We start from the raw sequence: 22,136 nt of genomic DNA, 5'->3' as shown, positions 1-22,136 counted from the left end.
TAGCCTTTCTTCATAGGGAAGTCGTCCCATCCCCGCTATCATTTTAGTCACCCTTTGCTGCACCTTTTCTAATTCCACTATATCTTTCTTGAGATGCGGTGACCAGAATTGAACACAATACTCAAGGTGCGGTCGCACCATGGAGCGATATATCGGCATTATAACATCCTCACACCTGTTTTCCATACCTTTTCTAATAATACCCAAAATTCTATTCGCTTTCCGAGCCGCAGCAGCACACTGAGCAGAAGGTTTCAGTGTATTATCGACGACGACACCCAGGTCCCTTTCTTGGTCCGTAACTCCTAACGTGGAACCTTGCATGATGTAGCTATAATTCGGGTTCTTTTTTCCCACATGCATCACCTTGCACTTGCTCACATTAAAAGTCATCTGTCATTTAGCCGCCCAGTCTCCCAGTCTCGTAAGGTTTTTCTGTAATTTTTAACAATCCTGTCGTGAGTAAACGACTTTGAATAACTTTGTGTCATCAGCAAATGTAATTACCTCGCTAATTACTCCCATCTCTAAAGTGATCTTTTTCAACTTGCCATACAGTCCTCTGTGTAGTTCCTTCACATGGGCAACCACTAATGGTCCACTTATTGTGTCAAGATAGTCAACTGATAATCTCTAAACCATGTGGACAGGGCAAGTCACCACGGTGTTGTTTACAAAATCTTTGCCTGTGTGGAGGAGTGGTCTAGTGGTTAGAGTGGTGGACTTTGGTCCTGGGGAACTGAGGAACTGAGTTCGATTCGCACTTCAGGCACAGGTAGCGTGACTCTGGGCAAGTCACTTAACCCTCCATTGCCCCATGTATGCCGCATTGAGCCTGCCATGAGTGGGAAAGCGCGGGGTACAAATGTAACAAAAAAAAAATTTCGCCTGTGTGTAGCCTTGACTCAGGCCGAGTTTCGTGAGTCCGCTTTTTCAAAAAGGCACACATTTTTCATACCCTGTAAATGTACACAAATAGTATCAAGCAATTCTTCATGATTCAATTATACCACCTTTTTCTTTAACCCAATCTCTATTGTCACATACTTGAATAGTCAAACTTCAAATAGCACGGCAACCATTTCCTGTGGGAGGAAACCCAAATCATAGAGATCTTAAATCTCTCTGCTCTTCCTAACTCTCTAGTCCGTTTATATATCATAGAGGATGAATCTACGTGCTACCTATCCCACTATTCCTAAGAAGAGTCCCATTATCAGATCCATGGAGAATCCGAGTTGATGAGGTCCCAGTTACCTCACGACTCGGCGGTTGTGGATTCCGCTCTCAAGAGAGCCAGAAGTGCTAGAGATTTCGCCTTGGCACCCCCGGGGCGAGAGGCTAGGACTTTTGACTCTTTTGGGAGGAAGGCCTACCAGTCCTCTATGCTCGTATCCAAAATGGAGTCTTACCAGCTCTACACAAGCATCCACATGCAGAACAATGTTAAGCAACTGGCGGACTTGGTGGATAAGCTCCCTCCGGAGCATGCCAGGCCTTTTCAGGAGGTGGTCAGGCAGCTGAAGGCGTGTCGTAAATTCCTGTCCAGGGGTGCTTATGACACTTTTGATGATGCATCCAGATCCGCTGCTCAAGGTATAGGTGATGCGCTGACGCTCATGGCTACGTGCCTCTGACCTGGACAGTCGGACCTAGCAGCAGCTTGCCTTTGGGGGGGGGATAACATTTTTGGTGAGAGTCGAACAAGTGGTAGAACAGGTCCACCAGCGGGCGACTGCACTCGACAAACTCTCCCACCGGGCGCCTTCAGCATCTACCTTAACAGGTAGACGGTTTTTCAGGGGACGGAGGAGTGCTCCCTATGCTTACAATAAGCGTAGGTACAATCCACCTTCCCGACAGCCTTCTCAGGCTCAACCCCAGCGCGCTTATTCGCATCATCAGCGTGCGCCCAAACAAGCCCCTCCAGCTCCCCAGCAAAAGCAAGGGACGGGCTTTTGACTGGCTCCAGTTGAGCATGTATCTGTACCAGACGATCTGCCAGTCGGAGGAAGGTTAAAATTTTTTCACCAAAGGTGGCCTCTCATAACCTCCGACCAGTGGGTTCTTCAAATAGTCCTGTCTGGGTACTCCCTCAGTTTGATTTCCAAACCTCCAAATTGTCCACCGGGAGCTCAGTCATTCAGCTTCCAGCACAGGCAGGTACTTGTTGAGGAACTCTCCACCCTTCTCAGCGCCAATGCGGTCGAGCCCGTACACCAGGGCAAGAAGGGCTGGGATTCTATTCCAGGTACTTCCTTGTGAAAAAGAAAACGGGGATGCGTCCCATCCTAGACCTAAGGGCCCTGAACAAATATCTGGTCCGAGAAAAGTTCAGGATGGTTTCCCTGGGCACCCTTCTTCCCATGATTCAGGAACAAGATTGGCTATGCTCTCTGTACTTAAAAGGATGCTTACACTCACATTCCGATATTTCCAGCTCACCGGAAGTATCTGCGATTCCGTCTGGGGACACAGCACTTCCAGTATTGTGTGCTGCCCTTTGGGCTCGCTTCTGCTCCCAGGGTTTTCACCAAGTGCCTGGCAGGAGTTGCAGTGTCGCTACGCAGACTGGGAGTGCATGTCTTCCCTTATCTCGACGATTGGCTGGTGAAGAACACCTCACAGGCAGGAGCTCTACAGTCCATGCAGATGACTCTCCAACTCCTGGAGCTACTTGGGTTTGTCATTACCCAAAGTCCCATCTCCTTCCGTTCAACAACTAGAATTCATAGGAGCTCTGCTGGATTCACAGATGGCTTGGGCCTATCTCCCCGAGGTGAGAGCAGACAACCTTTTGTCTCTCGTTTCTGTGGCCAGAGTGTCACAGCAGATCACAGCTCGGCAGATGTTGAGATTGCTAGGCCATATGGCCTCCACAGTTCATGTGACGCCCATGGCACGCCTTCACATGAGATCTGCTCAATGGACCCTAGCTTTCCAGTGGTATCAAGCTGCGGGGAGTCTAGAAGATGTGATCCAGCTGTCCACCGACTTCCACAACTCCCTTGACTAGTGGACAATGTGATGCAATTTGACCTTGGGATGTCCCTTCCAAATTCCTCAGCCTCAAAAAGTGCTGACCCAGGATGCATCACTCCTGGGGTGGGGAGCTCATGTGGATGGGCTCCACACTCAGGGAGCTTGGTCCCTTCAGGAATTAGGTTTCCAGATCAATCTCCTGGACTTGCAAGCGATCTGGAATGCTCTGATGGCTTTCAGAGATCGGCTGTCCAAATTCAGACGGAGAACCAGGTTGCCATGTACTATGTCAACAAGCAGGGGGCACCGGGTCTCTCCCCCTGTGTCGTGAAGCCGTCCAAATGTGGCTTTGGGCTCGCCGTCACAGCATGTTTCTCCGGGCCACGTATCTGGCAGGCGTAAACAACAGTCTGGCCGACAGATTGAGTAGGATAATGCAACCTCACGAGTGGTCGCTCAACTCGGGCGTGGTTCGCAAAATCTTCCGAGCATGGGGCAGCCCCTCGGTGGATCTTTTTGTCACTCAGATCAATCACAAGGTCCCTCAATTCTGTTCCAGACTTCAGGCTCACGACAGACTAGCATCAGATGCCTTTCTCCTGCATTGGGGGACAAGCCTTCTGTATGCATATCCTCCCATACCTCTGGTGGGGAAGACTTTGCTGAAACTCAGGCAAGACCGCGGAACCATGATTCTAATTGTGCCCTTTTGGCCATGTCAGATTTGTTTACCCCTTCTTTTGGAGTTGTCCTCCGATGCACCGTGGAGATTGGAGTGTGTCCCAACCTTCATCACTCAGAACGAGGGGGCGCTTCTGCATCCCCATCTCCAGTCTCTGGCTCTCACAGCCTGGATGTTGAGAGCGTAGGCTTTGCCTCCTTAGGTATTTCTGAGGGTGTCTCCTGAGTCTTGCTTGCTTCCAGGAAGGATTTCACGAAGAGGTGCTATTCTTTTAAATGGAGGAAGTATGCCGTCTGATGTGACAGCAAGGCCTAGATCCTCGTTCTTGTCGTACACAGACCCTGCTTGAATACCTTCTACACTTGTCTGATCTCAAGACCAACTCAGTAAGAGTTCATCTGAGCGCAATTAGTGTTTTCCATTATCGTGTAGACGGTAAGCCTATCTCTGTACAGCCTTTAGTCGTTCGCTTCATGAGAGGTTTGCTTTTGTCAAAGCCCCCAGTCAAACCGCCACCAGTGTCATGGGATCTCAACGTCATTCTCACCCAGCTGATGAAACCTCCTTTTGAGCCACTGAATTCCTGCCATCTGAAGTACTTGACTTGGAAGGTCATTTTCTTGGTGGCGGTTACTTCAGCTCGTAGAGTCAGTGAGCTTCAAGCCTTGGTAGCCCATGCTCCTTATACTAAATTTCATCATAAGAGTAGTCCTTCGCACTCACCCTATGTTCCTGCCGAAGGTGGTGTCGGAGTTCCATCTGAACCAGCCAATTGTCTTCCCAACATTTTTTCCCCGTCCTCATACCCGCCCTGCTGAACGTTAGTTGCATATATTGGGCTGCAAGAGAGTATTGGCCTTCTATGTGGAGCGGACAAGCCCTTTCAAACAGTCCGCCCAAATGTTTGTTTCTTTTGATCCCAACAGGAAAGGAGTTGCTGTTGGGAAATGCACCATCTAATTGGCTAGCAGATTGCATTTCCTTCACTTATGCCCAAGCTGGGCTGACTCTTGAGGGTCATGTCATGGCTCATAGTGTTAGAACCATGGCAGCGTCAGTGGCTCATTTGAAGTCAGCCACTATTGAATAGATTTGCAAAGCTGCAATTTGGTCATCAGTCCACATATTCACATCTCATTATTGCCTTCAGCAGGATACGCGACGGTTCGGGCAGTCGGTGCTGCAGAATCTTTTCGGGGTCTAGAATCCAACTCCACCCCCCTAGGCCCATTTTTGTTCTGTTCCAGGCTGCACTCTCTGTTAGCTGTTGCTTCATAGGTCAATCTCAGTTATGTCCTCGCCGTTGTTGTTTTGAGTGAGCCTGGGGGCTAGGGATACCCCACATGTGAGAACAAGCAGCCTGCTTGTCCTCAGAGAAAGCGAAGATACTTACCTGTAGCAGGTATTCTCCGAGGACAGCAGGCTGATTGTTCTCACCAACCCGCCCTCCTCCCCTTTGGAGTTGTTGTGTTCTGTTTTGTTTGCTTTTCATTTAACTGAGGCGGAAACGGACGCGCGCGGGCGGGAACATGGCCGCACATGCGCGGTGCGTCCACCCCGCGTCCTACGGACTGTTGCAAAGACTTTGAAGATTTTGCTGGAAAATCTCCGTTCCTGGGGCCGCCGTGGACGCCGAACCACATGCGAGATCAATCAGCCTGCTGTCCTCGGAGAATACCTGCTACAGGTAAGTATCTTCGCTATATGTTAAAAAGCAGCCGTCCCAGTACAGACCCCTGGGGAACCCCACTAACTACCCTTCTCCATTGAGAGTGCTGACCATTTAACCCTACTCTGTTTTCTATCTTTTAACCAGTTTTTAATCCAGAATAAAACACTACCTCCTATCCCATGACTCTTCAATTTCCTCTGGAGTCTTTCATGAGGTAATTTGTCAAACGTCTTCTGAAAATCCAGATACACAAAATCAACCGGCTCACCTTTATCCACACGTGCATCAAAATAGCCGCTGATTAACGGACTTCAGAACCGTTAGCTACGGGTACTGTCGCCGATCTTCCCCGTTGTTTGGTTGTATTTCTGCCTGATTTTGTTCAGGACTGCCTTCATTAGTAACCGCTGAGTTCCCCTTGGTTGCTTTCAGGCTTTCTGACCACACGACCAGCGAGTCTGTACGGCCGTTAACTTTCCCCGCACTGCGGGCCTTCCCTGAGGTGCCCCGCCTTCGTCGCCGTTCACCTCTGTTGTTGGTTAGCAACCTCCTTCCTTTTGGCTGATCGCTACCGGTGTCTCGCTGCCTGAGAGTGGCTCCCAGCGCTGCATCTTTTCTACTGCTGTTTTCGTGATTCGGAGGAGGAGCCCCGTCTTTGACGCTGTCAGCTGTTATTTGCCAGCAACCTCCCTCCTGTCAGCTGATCGCTGCTGCTGTTTCGTCGAATGTGAGGGGATTTCGGTGCTGCCTCTTCAGCATTACTGTTTGGGTGGAGGTGCCCCGTCTTCGACACTGGTCAGCTGTCGTACACCGGCATCCACCTCCCGATCGGCTGCTCTCTGCTGCAGTTTTGGAGCAAACGGATTCCAGCACCAGCTCTCCTGCCTTGCTGTTTGAAGTGCATGCGCCAGATTCCAGTTTCGTTGAGGAAACTCAGAGCTGCGGTTTTGTGACCATCAGTCCACCCTCTACTTCAGTCTGGATTGTCCTGCCTATATGAAACTATTATACCTTTTTTTCAGGTCTCTCTTCCCACTACTGTCTTGCCCTGTTCTTCATATCTCGCCCACTGAAAATAACTTTATTCCCATCATTCACAGTTTCCACAGCCAGTGTAGCCAGTTTGCCTACAATCTGATAAAAAAAACAGAGGGTCCTGCAGAACTCCACCTTCACTCTACAGTCAGATTTGTCATCGTAAACCTACATCATCCCCCAGAAGACAACTTTTACGGATTTCTCCCTCAACAAACCAGACGACCCTCTTTCAAAATCTCCTTGTGGGCTACATTAATGCCAGATCGGTGGTTAACAAAGCAACTATTATATCTGACTGGATCTCAGCGGAACGCCTTGACTTGCTTTTTATCAGTGAAACATGGATTCCTATCCAACAAGATCCCATTCTTCTCGATTTATGTCCTCCAGGATACAAACTAACACATTGGTCTCACCAGGGAAGAAGAGGAGGTGTCATTGCTTTGATTTACCTCTCCCATTTTACTGTTGATATTACAGCGGATTCACTAACTCCTCATCTTGAAATTGCCTCCTTGAGAATCACCAACAAATCGTTGCATGGCCATTTAAATTGCATTCTATTTTATAGACCTCTTGGTAATTGGAATCGATCGCAAATTATCTTTACTGACTTCATCTCCAACGTATGTTTAACTAGTCCTAACATTATTATTGTTGGTGACATCAACCTCCACCTAGAAGATACATCGGCCAGTGTGCGGGATTGCACTGATTTTCTCCTCTCATGGGATTTTTCTTTACCATCCCTACAAGTTACCCATACCAAAGGGCATTCCCTCGATCTTCTTTCCTACAAATTATCCTTTGATGATAATTTTTCATTAAAAAATTTAAATGGACAGAAACTCCATGGTCCGATCACTGCAAGTTAAACGTAACCCTTTTATGGCGGAAAAAGGGTCCCTAACGCTCACCGGGCCGTATACCTAAAGTTTTAGAGATAAAATTGACCCTAGGGACTTTTGGGAAATGGTTTATGACATTCATTGGACAGCTAGTACGGATTCTAATTCCTTCCACTTCGACTGGGATGCTAGGTGCAGAACCGTCTTAGATGTTTTAGCTTCTGTACACACTCATGCAACACACCGACAGAACTTGACGCCTTGGTATAAATAAGAACTTCTAACACTTAAAATACTTGACGTGCTGAGCGGTCCTGGAGAAAGAAAAAAAAAACCGAGCATACTCGTCACACGTGGAAACAAGTGCAGTGAACGTATAAATATTCAATACGACATTCTAAACGGCACTACTACAAAACCAAAATAGGTCCAAACTTTAGAGACGTAAGGAAACTATTTTACTTTGTCAATAAATTAACATTCTAATTCACTGACCACCACTTGTACAGATATTCCACCTGCTGACGATCTTGCAAAATACTTTCAGGAAAAAATTACTAATTTTGCAGAAAACAATCCCACAGAACACTACTGACATTGATTCCTTTCTCCGATGTCTCACACCTATCCCTGGTGAACATCCTGCAGACCGTTTCTTGTCTAACTTTGTCCCACTCACCTTGGAGGCTGTCACCCAGGGGTTTCACAAATTTTCCAGAAAGTACTGTCGGCTAGACCCTTGCCCTAATTACTTGCTCAAATCAGCACCTTCCTGCTTTCTTGCAGACCTCACTACCTACCTCAACTATATGCTCGAACGCGGTCTGTTCCCTGTATCACATAGCAACATATTACTTATGCCAATTCCAAAGGACTCCAAGAAAAAAAGTGGTGATCTTACCAACTATTGCTTCAATTCCACTTTTTGTAAAACTGATGGAGAGCATGGTGACGAAACAACTTACTATCTTGACAAGTTTTCTGTTTTTCACGAATCTCAGTCTGGGTTTCGTTCCCTTCACAGCATCAAAACCGTGCTAATCACTTAATAGCTTTCGGCAGGAAATAGCTCTAGGCAAAAGTCTACTGTTATTACAGTTCGATATGTCAAGTGCTTTTGACATGGTTGATCACACCATACTCCTGAACCTTCTTGACATAGGAATCTGCGGACATGTTCATAACTGGATTAAGGGCTTTCTCTCTTCCAGAACTTACCGCCAATTCAGATTTATCGCAGTCGTGGAAAGCAACTTGTGGAGTCCCTCAAGGCTCTCCTCTATCGCCAACTCTCTTCAATATTATGATGATTCCATTGACCAAGACCTTAAGTAATTTAGGACTTAACCCACATATTTATGCTGATGATGTTACTGTTTATATTCCCTTCAAAAATGACTTGTCTGAGATCTCTAGAGAAATTAACCGCTGTTTAAATATGATGTACTTTTGGGCATCTTCTTTCAAACTCAAGCTGAATGCTGACAAAACACACTGCCTACTATTATCATCTCAGCACAACAAGTACAGACCTCCTACATTAATCACCCCCACATTAAACCTTCCCATACTAAATAGCCTCAAAATTTTAGGAGTCACCCTTGACTGCTCACTTTCACTTAACACCACCACAAAGAAGATATTCTTCTCGCTGTGGAAACTAATAAGAATAAAACCATTTTTCCCTCGAGAGGTCTTTCGCAGCCTCATACAGTCCGTCGTACTATGCCATCTGGATTACTGTAACGGAGTGTATGCTGGATGTAAACAGCAACTAATTAAGAAACTGCAGACGGCCCAAAATACAGCGGCCAGACTGGTTTGTGGAAAGTCCACGTTTGAGAGTGCCACGCCCCTCCGAAAGAACATATCACCTTTAAACTCTGCTCTCTAGTTCACAATACATTCAGACTTTCCCATTCATATCTTACCCTTCATTATCCCAACTGCAATGGCATCAAGTACAAGTCCACGTATGCTACCGCCTTCTCTTTCATTAGCACTCAGCTTTGGAATTTGCCGAGGACCATAAAAACCATCACAGATCATCTAACTTTCAGGAAATCTCTGAAGACCATGTTATTTGGAAGTGCTTATCCCATGGCCTCTTCATGTGTCTCCACTGCTGGAAGCGCATTGATCTAGAGACATTTGGACACATCCCCCCCCCCCCCCCCTATTCCCTCACAGTTTCCCTTCTTCCGTCCATTCCAGCTCTTCCCCAGTATCTCTTGTAGGTTTTCTACTACTACTACTTAACACTTCTAAAGCGCTACTAGGGTTACGCAGTGCTATACAGTTTAACAAAGAAGGACAGTCCCTGCTCAAAGGAGCTTACAATCTAATGGACAAAATGTGCAGTCTGCTGTATTAGCTTCATTTTACTGCATTGGCGTCTGCCTCTGTGGTGCTTTGTAAGCCACATTGAGCCTGACACTGTTGGGAAACTGTGGGGTACAAATAAGATAATAAATAAATGTTTGTTCACCCCTTCAAAGAAATGTAGTAGATCGGTGATGCAAGATTTCCCTTCACTAAATCAATGTTGACTTTGTCTCATTAATCCGTGCTTTTGAATATGCTCTGTAATTTTATTCTTAATAGTCTCTACCATTTTGCCCGGCACCGAAGTCAGACTCACCGGTCTATAATTTCCCGGATCTCCTCTAGAACCTTTTTAAAAAATTGGCGTTACATTGGCCACCCTCCAATCTTCCAATACCATGCTCGATTTTTAAGGATAAATTACATATTACTAACAATGGCTCCACAAGCTCATTTTTCAGTTCTATCAGTACTCTGGGGTGATTACCATCCGGCCCAGGAAATTTGCTACTCTTCAGTTTGTAGAACTGCCTCATTACATCCTCCAGGTTTACATAGAATTCATTAAGTTCCTCCGACTCGTCAGCTTCGAATACCATTTCCGACACTGGTATCCCACCCAAATCTTCCTCGGTGAAGACCGAAGCAATGAATTCATTTAATATCTCTGCTACGGCTTTGTCTTCCCTGATTGCCCCTTTTACCCCTCGGTCATCTAGCGGTCCAACCGAGTCTTTTGCTGGCTTCCTGCTTTTAATATACCTAAAAAAAGTTTTACTATGTGTTTTTGCCTCCAACGTAATCTTTTCGAAGTTCCTCTTAGATTTCCTTATCAGCGCTTTGCATTTGACTTGACATTCCTTATACCTTTTCTTATTATTTTCAGTCGGTTCCTTCTTCCATTTTCTGAAGGATTTTCTTTTAGCTCTAATAGTTTCCTTCACCTCACTATTTAACCACGCCGGCTGTCGTTTGGTCTTCCGTCCTCCTTTTTTAATACGCGGAATATATTTGGCCTGGGCTTCCAGGATGGTGTTTTTGAACAGCATCCACGCCTGATGTAAATTTTTGACCCTCGCAGTCGCTCCTCTAAGTTTTCTTTTCACCGTTCTCATTTTATCATAGTCTCCTTTTTTAAAGTTAAACGCTAACGTATTTGATTTCCTTTGTATACTTCAAAGCTAATATCAAATCCGATCATATTATGATCACTGTTATCAAGCGGCTCCTGCACCAGATCATGCGCTCCACTAAGGACTAGGTCTAGAATTTTTCCTTCTTTCGTCTGCTCCTGTACCAGCTGCTCCATAAAGCTGTCATAAGCACATAAGCACTGCTATACTGGGAAAAGACCAAGGGTCCATCAAGCCAAGCATCCTGTCTGACAGTAGCCAATCCAGGCTTCAAGAACCCGGCACCCCCCCCTCCCCTCCCCCCCCCCCCAAATTTTTTTTTAAAATAATGTTCAGTGGACTTTTCCTTCAGGAATCTGTCCAAACCCCCCTTAAACTCCGTAAGGCCAGCTGTTGTCACTACATTCTCCGGCAACGAGTTCCAGAGTCCAACTACACGCCGATTAAAGAAAAACTTTCTCCTATTTGTTTTAAATCTACCATATTCTAGCTTCATCTTGTGTCCCCTGGTTCTATTATTGTTTGAAAGTGTAAACAAATGCTTCACATCTGTCCGTTCTACTCCGCTCATTATCTTGTAGACTTCTATGATATCACTCAGCCGCCTTTTCTTCAAGCTGAAGAGCCCTAACCGTTTTAGCCTTTCCTCATAGGGAAGTCATTCCATCCCTTTTATCATTTTCGTCGCCCTTCTCTGCACCTTCTCCAATTTTTTAATATCTTTTTTGAGATGCGGCGACCAGCATTGGACACAGTATTCGAGGTGCGGTCACACTATGGAGTCATACAACGGCATTATAATATCCTTGTGTTTGTTTTCCATCCTTTTCCTAATAATACTCAACATTCCGTGCGCTTTCTTAGCCGCCGCAGCACACTGAGCAGAAGTTTTCAACGTCTTATCAACGATGACTCCCAGATCCCTTTCTAGGTCTGTGACTCCTAACACGGAACCCTGCATGACATAGCTGTAATTCGGGTTCCTCTTAACCACGTGCATCACTTTACAGCTGTGAACTTCATCTGCCACAGTGATTTCATGAAGCGTTTTGTTTTCTGCATAATTTTCAGTCTATTTGATTCAAGGCTTTCGTTAATATACAATGCTACTCCTCTACCAATTTGATCCACCCTATCACTACGATATAATTTGTACCCCGGTATGACAGTGTCCCACTGGCTATCCTCCTTCCACCAGGTCTCAGTGATGCTTATTATATCTACTTTTTCATTTAGTTCAATTATTATTTATTACATTTGTATCCCACATTTTCCCACCTTTTACAGGCTCAATGTGGCTTACATATAACCGTTAACGGTGTTAGCCGATTATGGTCTGAACAAATATATGGTATGAATGAATACAAAGTGATATTGTAGTAGAATGAGGTAGATTTAAGGTGGTTACATGTATGGTCGGTGCGTTGGGGGAAGTTAGAGAGGGAAAGGGGGAAGAAGAGTCAGATAATGTCCTTTAAGGTCTTTGGTTACATTGTGTCACTTGTGACCAGGTATTTTTATGTTGGGTCAGTGGGGTATGCTCTTCTGAACAGGACCGTCTTTAGTACTTTCTGAAAATTTAGGTGGTCGAGCGTAGTTTGTACTGCTTTTGGTAATTCATTCCATAGTTGTGCGCTTAGGTAGGAAAAGCTGGTTGTATAGGTGGATTTGTATTTGAGTCTTTTGCTGCTTGGGTAGTGGAGGTTTAGGTATGATCGTGTAGATTTTGTGGTGTTTCTGGTTGGCAGGTCGATGAGGTCTGTCATGTATCCCGGAGCCTCGCCGTAAATAATTTTATGAACAGTCGTGCAGATTTTGAAAGTGATACGTTCTTTGATTGGTAGCCAGTGCCATTTTTGTTTGGGTGGTTTGGCGTTGTCAAAATGAGTTTTTCCAAATATAAGTGTGGCTGCTGAGGTTTTGGTATAATGCAAAGGTGCAAGTGTGAATGCAAAGTCCAAATAGAAAATCCTGCTAGTGCAAAAGTCCACAAAAGTCCAAATAAAGTAAACAGTGCAAGTTCAGTGCAAGTTTTGCCCCCTACATTAGCAGTATGTTATGGTTAACCATGTCAAATGCACTTGACATGTCAAATTGGACGAGGAGTTTACTCTTGCCTATTGCTATTTCTTGTTTGAATTTGGTTAGGAGAGTGAGTAGTACTGTTTTGGTGTTATGTAGGGGTCGAAATCCTGATTGTGATTCATGTAGTATAGTGAATTTGTTTATGAAGTCATTGAATTGCTTGGTCACCAGTCCTTCCATTAGTTTGACAACTAATGGGATAGATGCTACTAGGTGGTAGTTGGTAATATCGTTTGTTTTTTTTCTTGTCCTTTGGTATTGGGGTGAGCAGGTTGTTGCCTTTTTTTTTTGAGGGTAGGTGCCTTGTTGAAGCATGAAGTTTAGGTGGGATGTGAGATCTTTCATGAAACGGTGGGGTCAGATTGTATTAGGTAGCTGGGGCAAGTGTCCAGTTGACAATGGCTGTTTGAGTATTCGCCTGGGTAATTGTGTCGATGTTGAGCAGAGTAAACGATGACCATATTCGGTCAGCAGGGTATTCGCCAGGGGTTGGGTCTAGGCTATTAATGAAGTTTTCTCTGTCCATGTTGTTCTGAGGTAGGGTTTTGCGAAGGTTTACGATTTTTCCATTGAAATATTTATTACTAGTAAAAAAAAAAAAAAGTTTCATTTCTGACACAAATGAAATGGGCACTAGCAAGGTTTTCCTCGGAGTGTGTATGTTTGAGAGAGTGTGTGTGAGAGTGACTCTGTGTGTGAGAGAGAGTGTGTGTGTGAGAGAGAGAGTGAATGTGCGAGTGTGTTTGTGTGTGACAGAGAGAGAGAGTGAGACTGGGTGCAAGTGTGTCTGTGAGAGAGAGAGTGTGTGTGAGAGAATAAGTGTGTGCCAGGGGCCCCCCTCCCTCCCTTCCTCCCCCCCCACTCCCTCCAACTTTCAGGGTCGTCCCCTCCCTCCCTCCTGACTTTCAGGGTGGTCCCCCTCCCGAGGAGTCGTTGCGCCTGCCCACACACCCTTCCATGGTGCCTGGAGGGGCAACTGCGGCTGTCGCCTGCTTTCCTCCTCTTTTGCGCTGCTCTAACTCCTGAGGTGTGCCGCTCTGACTCCTGAGGTCCCCCCTCCCCCTGCGCCCAGCGCAGGAACACACGAGCACACCCGCGCGCCGGCTCGGCACAGCAGCACGCTCTCCTGGCTCTGCCCCCTCCGCTGACGCCCAAGGAGGATTCCGACCTTTCTTTCTGTGCCATTGGTCGGGAAGCTGTCGGCTAGTCCGCCTCTCAACGCTTCTGTTTCTTTCAAGCTCTGCCTCCTTCCCTGTGCTCTGCCCCTTTCGCCCCTCCTCCTCCGATTCTGGTGTTCTACGTGACGTCAGCCTGATCTACGGAGCCTAGCAGACCGACTGCGAAGAAAGCCACGGACACAGGCAGCAAGATAGAACGTTGGAGGTGAGAATTATTATATAGGATATTCTAACTTTCCCATCTTATTTCTTAGGCTCCTGGCATTCGCATATAGACATTTCAAAGTATGTTTGTTGTTCCTATTTACATGATTCTTAGTACTTGACAGTATTAATTTGCAATCTTTTGTCTGTTTTTATTTTTATTTAAGGACACTTGATCTACTAAGGTCTCTTTGCAACCTCACTATCAGGATATCCTATCTTCCCTGTTTTGGTGATATCTTATCCCGAACCATGCGCTTTTGAGCGACTGTCGGCCTTTCCCCCCCCCCCCCCCCCCCCCCCCCCCCCCCCCCCCCCCCCCCCCCCCCCCCCCGTTTCTAGTTTAAAAGCTGCTCTATCTCCTTTTTAAATGCCGACGCCAGCAGCCTGGTCCCACCCTGGTTAAGGTGGAGCCCATCCTTTCGGAATAGGCTCCCCCTTCCCCAGAATGTTGCCCAGTTCCTAACAAATCTAAAAGCCTCCTCCCTGCACCATCGTCTCATCCACGCATTAAGACTCCGGAGCTCTGTCTGTCTCTTGGGCCATGCACGTGGAACAGGTAGCATTTCAGAAAATGCTACCCTAGAGGTTCTGGATTTGAGCTTTCTACGTAAGAGCCTAAATTTGGCTTCCAGAACCTCTCTCCCACATTTTCCTATGTCATTGGTACCCACATGTACCAAGACAGCCGACTCCTCCCCAGCACTATCTAAAATCCTATCTAGGTGACGTGTGAGGTCCGCCACCTTCACACCAGGCAGGCAAGTCACCAGGCGATCTTCACGTCCACCAGCCACCCAGCTATCTATATGCCTAATGATCGATATACCTAATGATCCTTTCTCGTTTTTTGGCTACACCAGTCCAGAAAAGTGGAGATTTCTTCTTCTAGCAGGAGAAGGCTGAGTGAAACTGCGCAGGTTCCAAAATGCTAATGAAGGAAAAAACTTGACAAGTAGTATTCTGTCTCCAGAAGGAATGGAACAAGCTGGAACTTCCTCTCCCATAGAAATGTGTTGGGTTGTTTTTGGTTTTTGGAGCTTAATTATGTTGGACCCCTGATCTGATCTGATTTGATCTAACCCATTTTTTTTAAAACCTTGTCTTTCTTTTTACAACTTTCCCCCAGACTACATTTGGCCCCATTCTGTTATGTTTTCTGAGTTGTTATGCCCCCTCTCCCCCAACAAATGGACATACTTTTTTTTTTCATTTCTTTGAGTATAATTTCTTTCCAACAATCCATTGGATTAGGAAGAGTATATTGAGAAAAAAAAAAAGGGTTTCTGACTTGGGTCCTGCTTCAGTGCGCTGCTGATGCTCTTGTCAGGATTGTCACAACCTCATCCGTGGTAGCAGTGGAGGAGCTTTCGATTCTTTGGCAGTGTGGTTGTTGGCTCTGCCCCCATAGTGGAGACCCTGAAGTATAGAAGCAGCAGTATATGTTTAATTTGCTTTATTCCCTGTGGCTTTTGGGGGGTGAGAGTGAGAAACATTAGGTAGGCTTGCAATTATTCAAAGCATGTTGGAAGCATACCAGTTGGGGGGGGGGGGGTAGTAATTGAAAAAGTTTATATTCCTTGTCTGGCTGTACTGTTCTGAACAAGTGGGTGTTATCCACTCCTACCAGCAGATGAAGGTAGAGGAAAACTGATCTTTTCTAGTGCTCATTGGTATAACCTGCTGGTGGTCAGTAGAAAACTCCAGTATCTTCTATACTTCTTGCCAACTGTAGGTGGCTCAAGCTGGTGCTCCTGGTCCCTGGCCTAGCTCTCCACTCTTCTGGCTGTGGCCGCATAGGCTGAACCTCACTAATGGCCACTCAGGTTTTCAGTTTCTGACCGGATCTGGTTGAGCACAGAGCATGACTCCGCTGCCCCCAGTCACGCTTCTTAGCATCCATAGAGTTAGGCTTTGTCTCAGCCCTGTGGGGCCCTTCCAGAGGGAAATAGGTCTCTATGTCCTTCCCCCTCTCCTCCTTGCCCATATACCTTGTTTGAGTGTCTTTCCCCAAGGCAATTGTCTGTTCCTGGTTTAGATTTATTCCCTTGTACAGGGGATAAAGCTAATTTTGAGTGTGTTTAAAAAAAAAAAAAAAAGTCCAGCTCTGCAGTTTCTGTGGGGGTGGGGTGGGGGGAATACACGCCAGTGACCAGGGAGGACAGGAGAGATGCCGGAGTCCTGGGCTGAGGTCAGCCTGAGCAGGTTTGCTTGCATGTTCCATATGGCCAGGCATGCCTACCAGCAGACACTGTTTTACTTGCGTGTTTAGCTGCCGGCTCTGTCTGCCCCTCTTGCGATGGACTATTTCTAACTTCGAAAATGGTCCCGTGGGGAGGGTAGTAGAGTATCAGGGAGCTGCCTCACAGGTTCCCTGCACAGAGGCATCAGGACCCACAGTCCCAGTGTCTTTGGTGGTAATGTATCCATGTTTGAGCATGCCCCTTTCTCTCCTGCTTCACAGCCTCCATAGAGGGGAGGGGCAGTCTGTTGGTGGGGGGGGGGGGGGGGTGGAGCTGCCCTAGAGCTCCTTTTGGTTCCAGAGTTTAACCCAGAGAGTTAAGCAGTCTGTGTAGGAAGAGGCTGGAAACCCCTATTCTTTTGGACTGGCTTGTCAGGATTATGTAGGGGTATTTACCTGAGATCTCACCTTTGCTGGTCTTGGCCTATACAAGCCTGAATCATTCTTATAACAATATGAATTCTGCAACCTGTGACCTGAATACATCTGTACGTAGCAGAATCCAGCTTGGTTACAGAAAGGAAGAGTACTGCTGAAGCATTGCAAGATTACTTCAGCCAAGGACATATTCTTTGTTTCAAACTAGCCCCGTTATCTCCTGGGAAGCTTGGAGGAGAAAAACACCCATGGCTGAAAGTATCAAGAGAGAGGGAGTATGCATTCCATCTATAACAAAGGGTCTCTTCTTGATCATGAAGCTGGCTGGGCATTATGTCATCTGTAGAAACCCAAGTATCATCTGACCGCTTGAATACCAAAGGTTTGGACTTAAGAAAGTTTAGTTGGAGAGGTGGTCGGCGGAAGAACAGCTGGGTGAGACCACCACAGTTAGTCGGAGACCACCAGGAAGGAGAAGTTGGAAGAAGCCCAGAAGAGCGACACACCGGAAGATTTGCAGGTGAACAGAAAGCTCTAAAGAAAGCAAGAGACTATTTTCCTATTACCAGTGAACTGCATGCCTATAACAAACTCAGGGTTAGCTCAGCCACCACAACGCCTTACGGAAGACTGTGTAATCTACCTTCAGAGAATCAATTCTTGGACCTATGCCTGGACTGACTCGCTGAGGCTTCAGCTCGAGTCAGAGGAAAAATCTGCTTCTCTACCATCGAGAGTCTTTCATAGAAGGCAAGGTGAGATTCAGGATTTATTACCTATAGTCGGGGAAACTAGTCCTTAGTTTGTCTGAGACAAGATAGGTTTACTTCAGGACTTTTGGTCTGTGTAGTCAGCGGATCACTGTATTTGCATAAGATTGTGATAAGTTCTTATAAGGATTATTAGGAATTCAGGATTCTACTGATTGGTGTACTCATTTCTTTAGTTAGTGCATTAGGATAATCAGATGGTAATATATTTTGGTGATAATCTAATTTTATAGCAAGTTATTTTTGTATTTTGCTTGGCACTTTACTTCAGAACTATTTATATATATATATATATATATTTTTTTTTTCTTTACCTAATAAATATAATATATTTCATCTGTGACATGGTTCATTTCCTCACACAGCTAATGTCATACGGGCTATAAGAGGTACAACCCCTAGACACAAGTGCAGAGTATCGCTATCTTGTAATGTCTCTGAATTGTATAAGTACCTCTAAGATCCCTACAATTAAAAGAAATTAACAAGTAAGTTTTAAAAAAATCATGTTTTAACGCATATGCAACTGAGGGCTTCCTTATTGATGTTAATCTTCTGTATTGCAGAGAGATGTTTGATTTGTGTCCACATCCTGTTTTATTTTACAGGCAGATGATGAGCACTACATACCTCGAGCTGTGCTTCTGGATCTTGAACCAAGAGTAATTCATTCCATCTTAAATTCTCCCTATGCAAACCTGTACAACCCAGAGAATATCTACCTATCTGAGCATGGCGGAGGTGCCGGAAATAACTGGGCCAGTGGCTTTTCACAGGTAAGTTCTTGCTCTAGTATTACAGATGATTCTAGCTATGCATACTCCTTGTAAATATATCCAGTTTTTATTTCAACAATTTTTATTGATAAACCAGCGTGTTGAACAAATCCATCTACATCAATACAGTGTACATTGAATCTCAGGAACATGCTATATAAAAGCAAGAAACCATTGGCACAGAAATCATTTTCTCCTCTTCCCATATCTAGAAGAAATAAACACAGCCTTAAACCATAAACAAGAATCATAGTATAAGCCAGACAAACTGGCCACTGACCCAAAAGGGCAATAACCATAAAAGTTTATGGACCTTTATCCAACCCAACTGAGCATTCCTCCCTCCTCCCTCTCCCCCCTTATCTCTACAGGACTCCCCCTACCCGTGCTCCAAGAGGTCTGGACTCTTATGACCCCCCAGAGCGGTGGACAGGTAGCAATTTACCCCACTTTAATCCCACCCCCTTCTCCCCCCTACAGTCTCGCTGACAGCTCAACAGGTTCAAAATAAGACTTCTTCCCCCTATTTATTTATTTATTTAACACATTTATACCCCACATTTTCCCACTAGTTGCAGGCTCAATGTGGCTTACACAATAACATGAGTAGGCTATAGTTCAATATAATATCATTAAACAATGTCACAGTAAAAAAGAATTAATCGTAGACGTAACGTCTAAAACAGCAAAGATAATAAAAGATAATGGACAAAGAGGCCAAGTAGGGATTCCAAATTTTCAAAAAAAAGGAGCCTTTTACTTCCCTTGCCTCCCAGGTGTACCATATTACGCCAATGCCAAAACTCAGGCGGGGAGTCAGAGGTCCAGGCCTGCAAAATACACTTCCTTGCCAGTAAACACAGCTTTCGAAACATCAATCTATTCTGTGCTGCAGGGCCTTGAAAGTCCCCCGGGCAATCCAGCACCAACTGGAGTGGCGATCCTACAAGAAAAAGTTGACGCCAAATCATTAATCGGGCGCAAAAATCGCCTTATCTCCACACATCCCCAAAACGCATGGAAAAAAAGTGTTGTCCGCTAATTTACACTTTAAACAAGTTGGCGATGGAATATCTCCCGCCCAAAAAAGCTGAACCTGGGATAAATAAGCTCTGTAATAGACACGAAAAGAGCACTCCCTATAAATAGCACTGATAGTGAGGCGTGGGATACTCTTAATAGAAGCCAAAATGTCCCACGAGTCCAACTTCTCCCCCACGTCCTGTTCCCATTTAAGTTTGATTTCATCTACCCCTTTGATTTCCCAGAACTGCCATAAGGCCTTATGCAACTCAGATATCGTGGGGGCATCCTCAGCAATTGTCTCGAAGCTTGCCCCCACTCCGGGACCCCAGAGCCCCCCTCGGCAGGGACCGAATGTAATGTTTGACCTGGCAATATGCAAAAGTGTCTCCCCATCTAATACAGTCCTGGCCTTTTAATTGATCCAAAGACTTCAACCCTCCCTCCATATCTAGGATATGTTCCAAGGTTCTCAAACCAACTGCTCCCACTGAATGAAGGTCGGATTATCCAATCCTGGGGGAAAGGCAGGGTTTCATAGGTAGCAGTTCAGTGACTTGTGGGTCCCCTCCTAACCCTTTCACCAAAAACCTCCATATTTCCCTGAGAGGGCCCAAGAGCACGCTAGTCCTAAAATATCTAGGAATCAAAGATCTCTCCACATGGAGTACAGATAACAAGGTATATGGGGCAAAGTACACCAACTCGAGTGCAAGAGGTGTAAAGTAGCTAGAGGAATAGAGCCAATCTCGAACATGACGTAAGAGACATGCAATATTGTAAAGTCTCATATTGGGAAGGCCCAACCCACCTTGAGACCATTTACCCATCAAATGAGAAAAGCGTAGCTTTGCTTTATTCTTAGCCCAGCACAACCGCAAAACAAGATGATTGAAGCGCTGCATATCCCTTTGTAATAGCCGCAGTGACAAAATTTGTAGCATGTACAGCCATCTAGGAAAACTTACCATTCACAAAAGGCAGATGCGCTCAATCAAAGGCAAGGGTAACGCCTGCCACTTCTCCAATTGTTGCTGAGTATTAAGTAGCATCTGGGTCACATTAAACTGGTATAACTCCCTGACCTCTGACGAAAGAAGTACACCCAGGTATTTGAAGGATCGCTCTGCCCACCGCAAAGGAAACTGCCCAGGCCAAGAGCGCTTAATCTCTGGGGAGTTAGCCAATGCCTCTGATTTATCCAAATTTAATCCGAACCCCGCGAAGTCACCAAATTCTCGAAAAGACTCCAAAAGTGCCCCCAATGAAACCTGCGGTTTGGTCAAGGACAACCAAAAGGTTATTCTCAAAAGCTGCTATCTTGGAGAACCCCTTGTATATCAACATTAGAATGAATATCCCGAATGAGGGGGTCTAAGTAAAGAACAAAAAGGAGTAGAGATAATGGGCAGCCCTGCCTAGTCCCACATCTGATCAAAAAGTCATTAGAAAGTTGGCCATTGACCATCATCCTCGCCCGAGGGGAGGCATACAAAACCTTGAGCGTTTCTACAAACCACCCCGCGAAGCCATATACTCCCAGGGTAGCAAATAAAAACTCCCACCGAACACAGTCGAAAGCCTTCTTGGCATCAAAACTTATCGTTACTGTGGGTTTCTGATGTAATTTCACCATTCCAAGGACGCTAATATCTGTCTAAGATTCCTAGTGACAGAACGATTCTTGACAGACCCCACTTGTGAGTCATGAATAATATGAGGTAGCACCCGACTCAACCTGTTAGCCAAGATTTTGGCAAACAACTTCACTTCATAATTCAAAAGGGAAATTGGTCGATATGATGCAGGCAAAGAGGCGTCCCGACCCGGTTTGGGCAGGACCACGATCTGCGCTACATTCAGGTGTTGTGGCAAACAGCCCTCACCTACCCAAGTGTTGAAATATTTTGTTAAAAGTTTCAACAATTGCTTCCCCCAGCAATTTGTAAAACTCGGCTCAAAGCCCATCAGGACCCGGGGCTTTACCCAATGGACTACCGCAGATTGCCCCATACACCTCGTCGGGATGTATAGGCGCGTTCAAGGCTTCTCTATCCGAGGGAGCAATACTAGGAAGATTTAAGCCCTCCAAATATAAATGACTCGGGAGATTGTCCAACTCCTGTGGAGTATACAAAGTTTGATAGAAGGATTTGAAAACATCACATATGGCTGCATTTGAATGCACCATCTTCCCTTGCGGAATCCTTAATTGTAACGATAGTCCTAGACACCTGTTTTTGCGCAATCAATCGAGCCAACAATTTCCCATTTTTACTACCATGCTTATAAAGTTGATATCTATAAAAGCTTTGTGATTTAGCCGCACGTTCATGAATCAAGGCATTGACAATAGTTCCCTCTTGAGAAGAGCGGTCGGGTGACCCCCAAATTGTTGGCGTAGTTTAACAATTTCCTTTTCCAAATGAAGAACTTCTCTATCCATGGCTTTTCTCCGGTGACTGGCATAGCTAATAACTGACCTTCGAAGAACCGCCTTAGCAGCCTCCCAGAATAGGACTACATCTACATAAGTACATAAGTAATGCCACACTAGGAAAAGACCAAGGGTCCATCGAGCCCAGCATCCTGTCCATGACAGCGGCCAATCCAGGCCAAGGGCACCTGGCAAGCTTCCCAAACGTACAAACATTCTATACATGTTATTCCTGGAATTGTTGATTTTTCCCAAGTCCATTTAGTAGTGGTTTATGGACTTGTCCTTTAGGAAACCGTCTAACCGCTTTTTAAACTCTGTCAAGCTAACCGCCTTCACCACGTTCTCTGGAAACGAATTCCA

The 22,136-nt window shown here is 45.6% G+C and overlaps 1 protein-coding gene across 1 annotated transcript in view; it reads left to right on the top strand.

Moving 5' to 3' along the window:
• TUBG1 (tubulin gamma 1) overlaps positions 1-22,136 on the top strand; it is a 363,160-nt gene that overhangs the window by 51,109 nt on the left and 289,915 nt on the right. Inside the window, exon 3 of the mRNA XM_030221259.1 lies at positions 18,146-18,313. Coding sequence (XP_030077119.1) covers positions 18,146-18,313 — 168 coding nt within the window. The remainder of the gene's footprint in view (positions 1-18,145; positions 18,314-22,136) is intronic.

This window comes from Microcaecilia unicolor, chromosome 12 (assembly GCF_901765095.1).
Source record: "Microcaecilia unicolor chromosome 12, aMicUni1.1, whole genome shotgun sequence".
Classification (NCBI taxonomy): domain Eukaryota; kingdom Metazoa; phylum Chordata; class Amphibia; order Gymnophiona; family Siphonopidae; genus Microcaecilia; species Microcaecilia unicolor.
The sequence above is the reverse complement of the archived record's forward strand: the minus strand, read 5'-3'. Positions and strand labels throughout refer to the sequence as shown.